Below are 5,000 nucleotides of genomic sequence, written 5' to 3'. Positions count from 1 at the left end.
TGTTCTCATAAGAAAATATTCATTCGGTCAGTCGTTCAATCATGTATGCACTTAGCTGTTCGTTTAATGATTCATTCATTCATTCATTCAGCCTATCCATTCTATTAGGCCTTCATGTGACAAAATAATGTGACCAGGCACTGACCTTCATTTGTCAGTACATAAGCATATCCTGGGTTGTGAAGTCACCCCACTGTGCACCCTAAATTTCGTCACCGGAAAAGAAGTGTATCCTGGCTGTTGGTGGCTCTCCACTTTGTCCTTGACAGTCCCTGGATGTATGCAGGTGGCTGGAGTCGTGGATGAAGATGGACCACGCAGCCACAGCGCAGCAGCTGTCTCTGGCTGGCGCTGCCCGCTACCGGTACGAGGAGGGGAACGGCGTGCAGGAGACCAGGGGCGGGCTGTGGGACGTCCTGCAGCGTCTCCTGCAAGACACGCTGCCCCGGTGCCGCCTGCTGCTGGCCAAGCCAGTGAAGAGAGTGGTGTGGAAGGATGCTGCTGGGGTCGGCGTCACCGACATCGACAACAGCAACGTGACCACAGGCAGGGAGTTGAAGACGCGTGACGAGCTGTCCTCTGGAGAGGCCGATCCCGGGTCTGCCCGTGCTGATGCCAGCAGCGAGGCCCAGCCCAGGTCGTGGGAGTCGGTCAGCGCCCCGGTGTCTGACGTGCCGGTCAGGGTAGAGTGCGAGGACGGGGACGTCCTCCTAGCGGATCACGTGATCGTGACGCCGTCTGTTGGATATCTGAAAGAACATGACGACTTTTTCCTCCCTCCATTACCTGCGGGACACAGGGTGGCGGTGGACAGCATGGGCTTTGGGAACGTGGCCAAGGTGTTCCTGCTGTGGCAGGTGGGTGAGAAGAGCACAGCACAGACTGCTTCCTGCAGTGCCACTCAGGCTGACCCCGCTGTGGACTGGCAACAACGTTTGCTGGGAAGTGGGGTGGCGGGCGTGGCTCTTTTGTGGCCGCAGGACATGCCTGTGGAGATGAAGTCCGCACCCTCTCCACAGCGAACCTCGGTGAGTCTGTGTGTGTGTGTGTGTGTGTGTGTGTGTGTGTGTGTGTGTGTGTGTGTGTGTGTGTGTGTGTGTGTGTGTGTTAGTCTCTTCCTACCCCTTCTCTCTTTTCTCTCGCGGACGTATGCATGCGTACGTAAACACACACAGACACAGACACACACACACACACACACACACACACACACGCACACACGCACACGCACACGCACACGCATGTGCGCACTCACACCCATATGTATTCACAGAGTTTGAAGAATCATAGATTTACTTTCTGTAAATTTGTATATCCATTTACCCATACTTTATATCCAGTTATATATATAAAGAATAAACCAAGTGTTGTGGACAAGGGAGTTAGAGGGGGTGCGGGGGGGGGGGGGTAGGTTTAAGGGAGGACTAGGGATATTAGGGGGATAATAGGGTAGTAGATTCCCAAGCAAGCGTGATCATAATCATGAGGCAGCTCAATTAGTTTTTATAACAATAGTTAATTGAAAATAACAAAAGGAAAGAGATAGTGTCGGAAGGACACAAACAAACAATTATCATAAATACAACGTCAATGATGAATGAGGCCAGTAATGGGCATACATAATACAGAGACCTTCAGCGCTAACATAAGCTTAATAGGATTAAAGATCAAACACTGTCATTAAATGACATTCATAATACAATTACATAACACAGCTAAAAATGGCTAAGGCTATGCTGGTTTAGTTAAGTACACTGATCCCATGTATAGCCTAAGGAAAGCTGATACCATGTTAAAGTCGGACTTAAATGAATCATCTGTCACGTGGCACTATGCCGTAATTGGCCGGATATGAAAGCATGATGATAGTATAGTAATTACCAGAATGTGACAAATGTCAGACGGTTTTAACCAGTAAAAAGATGTTAATCCCAAACAATCCTGTAATTATCACAATGGAATACTAAACACACATTATGTAAGACTAGACACGTTGAAACTGTGTTACTTTCATATATACTGAGAGTACTGAGGGTCTCCAAAGAAAGGGAACCACTAACACGCTGACAGTAATGACATCATCACTAATATACAATAGTATTCATATCTAATAATGGCGACCTGAAGGATAGAATAAGTCACTGCATTATACAGTGATTGGAAAAAAGCTAGCATATGGCTTCCTAATGGATTTACACAAAGTTATCCAGTTATAAACACACCTACTCCGGGGGAGGAGGTGGGGTGGAGGTGAGGGGCAAAAAACAACACTTCTTACATTGGCTTAAACCCCTGTTTCATCACATCATCTGGTACTGCAAGCAGGATTTTAATTTCAAATAAATTCTGCTGTAAATTTCTAAGTATAACAAACATCGTCTGACGGTGTCCTATAGATAGATCTGGTTTGATGAACCAGCTGCAGTGTTTATGTACACGGGCAACCCGTTTGAAAGTTTGGATGACGTGTCATGCCTTTGTTTCAGATGTAGGTCAGTAGAAAACTGGTCAGTGAGAGCCCACTTTGCGTTGTCAGCTACAGAGAGTTCGAAGCGAGCGGGCTCAGCTACCCTCGTTTAAGATAGGACACGATTTGTACACAACACACCATTGAGAGCAAAGTATTATTGACAAAATACACCATTGACAGCAAAGTATTATTGACAAAACACACTATTGAGAGCAAAGTATTATTGACAAAAAACAAAAACAAAAAACAAAACAAAAACAAACAAACAAAAAACGAAAACAAAAACAACACAAAACAACAACAACAACAACAACAAAAAAACCCAACGAAACAGAACCAAAAAAGAACTAGTGTCACCAGCCATAAAGAATACTGACTATTTTTCAAGATTTTTTGTGTGGAACAATTTCTTGTAAGTATGGCATTGTAGCGTATCTGATAATAAATGTTTGCTGCACAGATCTTAGAATAAATGCCTAAGTACAATTCTTCCTTGATGTCAAAAAGACAAACTGCAGGCAGTCGATAATCGTCAGGCAGATACGCAATGTCGTATACGCTGTGTTGATACGCAAGATACGCCACATTGACGTATAAGGTACGCAGTGTTGATTGTTGCGTACTCTGTGGTGACCAGAACGGCCGGCACTGGTACGAAGACGTCTGTTTGATGGAGTTCATCAGCAGTTACGACCCCTGTCTGGTCGCCTGGATCAGCGGGGAAGGCGCTGTCGTTATGGAGTCAGTTTCGGAGTCAGAGGTCAAGGACGTCCTGCACGAGATCTTGGTCATGTTCCTGGGAAAGGCAGACCTGCCTCCTCCTTCTCGTCTCATCAGGTCTGCGGCTGTGCTTTTCTGTCTGTCTGCTCCGTCTGTCACGCCCCCCCCCCCTCTCTCCTCTCTCTCTCTCTCTCTCTCTCTCTCTCTCTCTCTCTCTCTCTCTCTCTCTCTCTCTCTCTCTCTCTCTCTCTCTCTCTCTCTCTCTCTCACGTATTACTCATTTGCTCCGTATATGAAGATTTAAGAAGAAATAATTGAAAGAATCGGCTAGACTTCCATTGTATATGTTGCTTAGAGCAATAAATATTAATCATAGATATAATGTATCAAAATATGTATTTCATGCGATCAGTAGAAGGAAGATGTTCATTTGCAGACAGTGATCAAACATGGTGAAGTAGCGGGTTTTTTATACTATATTAAGGATACTAAGGGTGCACTATTTAAGTGAGTATTCATCCTGATTGTGCATTTATTGTCATTTGCTAGAGGTAACACAATGTTATCAAACGTCACCTTCACTCACCCACCCTTTCTCATTGTACTGTGGCCCAAAGCCGATGTACATTTAACTCTTCTGAGTTCTCTCTCTCTCTCTGGTGTGTGTATGTATAGGTTTTCTTTTCTTTCTTTTTCCCCCTTTTTTGTGTGTGTGCTAGTGTTGTATCTCTGTAACCCCTCTTCAGCAGGGGCTTAGGTATAATCTGAATAAACCTCACTCCTTTTCTCTCTTTCTCTCTCTTATGAATATCAAGTGTGAAGACATTGTTGACGATGTTTTATATAGTCATTCGGCTGAGACGATAAACCCAAGTCCTTTGCGCAGTGTGGACTAACGCACGTCAAAGAACCCCGCAGAAAAAAACGACTTTGATAGGAAAATAAATACCACATGCGGGTAGAAAAGAAAAGAGGGGCAAAAATGGATGGCTCTCTCACTGCAGTGACGCGCTTTCCCTGGGGAGAACTGCCCAAATTTAACACAGAGAAAGCTGTTTGGACAACAAAAGTAATACAACACAATACAAAGTTGTGGAAGATACGTGTACAAGAACCTCAACATACAAGTACTGGTGATTATTACGATGATAATGGTGACCATGACTGTGGTGATGATCATGGTGACCATGACAGTGGTGATGATCATGGTGACGTGGGTGTGGATGACACAATGGACCCCTTTCACACGAGGAATAACAGAGGTCATGGTGACGATTGTGGAACACCTACACACGAGTAGTTATGATTGTGGTGATGATGGTGATAACGATGATGGCAGTGATATATGATGCAAACTGGGGTGATAAAGAACCCGTACACACGAGAGATGGTGATGATATTGATGATGATGGCAGTGATGATGGTGATGATATTGATGATGATGGCAGTGATGATGATGATGATGATGATGATATTGATGATGATGGCAGTGATGATGATGATATTGATGATGATGGCAGTGATGGTGATGATATTGATGATGATGGCAGTGATGATGATATTGATGATGATGGCAGTGATGGTGATATTGATGATGATGGCAGTGATGGTGATGATATTGATGATAATGGCAGTGATGATAATGGCGCAGGTCGGAGTGGTACAAGAACCCCTACACACGAGTGATGGTGATGATATTGATGATGATGGCAGTGATGATGATGATATTGATGATGATGGCAGTGATGATGATATTGATGATGATGGCAGTGATGATGATGATATTGATGATTGTGGCAGTGATGATGAT

General features: G+C 44.5%; 1 protein-coding gene across 1 annotated transcript in view; it reads left to right on the top strand.

Annotated features, from left to right (window-relative positions):
• LOC143296009 (peroxisomal N(1)-acetyl-spermine/spermidine oxidase-like) overlaps nt 1-5,000 on the top strand; it is a 41,736-nt gene that overhangs the window by 34,749 nt on the left and 1,987 nt on the right. Inside the window, exons 10-11 of the mRNA XM_076607751.1 lie at nt 287-1,028; nt 3,108-3,307. Of these exons, the coding sequence (XP_076463866.1) occupies nt 287-1,028; nt 3,108-3,307 (942 nt within the window). The remainder of the gene's footprint in view (nt 1-286; nt 1,029-3,107; nt 3,308-5,000) is intronic.

The sequence above is a fragment of the Babylonia areolata genome, chromosome 2 (assembly GCF_041734735.1).
Source record: "Babylonia areolata isolate BAREFJ2019XMU chromosome 2, ASM4173473v1, whole genome shotgun sequence".
Taxonomy (NCBI): domain Eukaryota; kingdom Metazoa; phylum Mollusca; class Gastropoda; order Neogastropoda; family Buccinidae; genus Babylonia; species Babylonia areolata.
The sequence above is the reverse complement of the archived record's forward strand: the minus strand, read 5'-3'. Positions and strand labels throughout refer to the sequence as shown.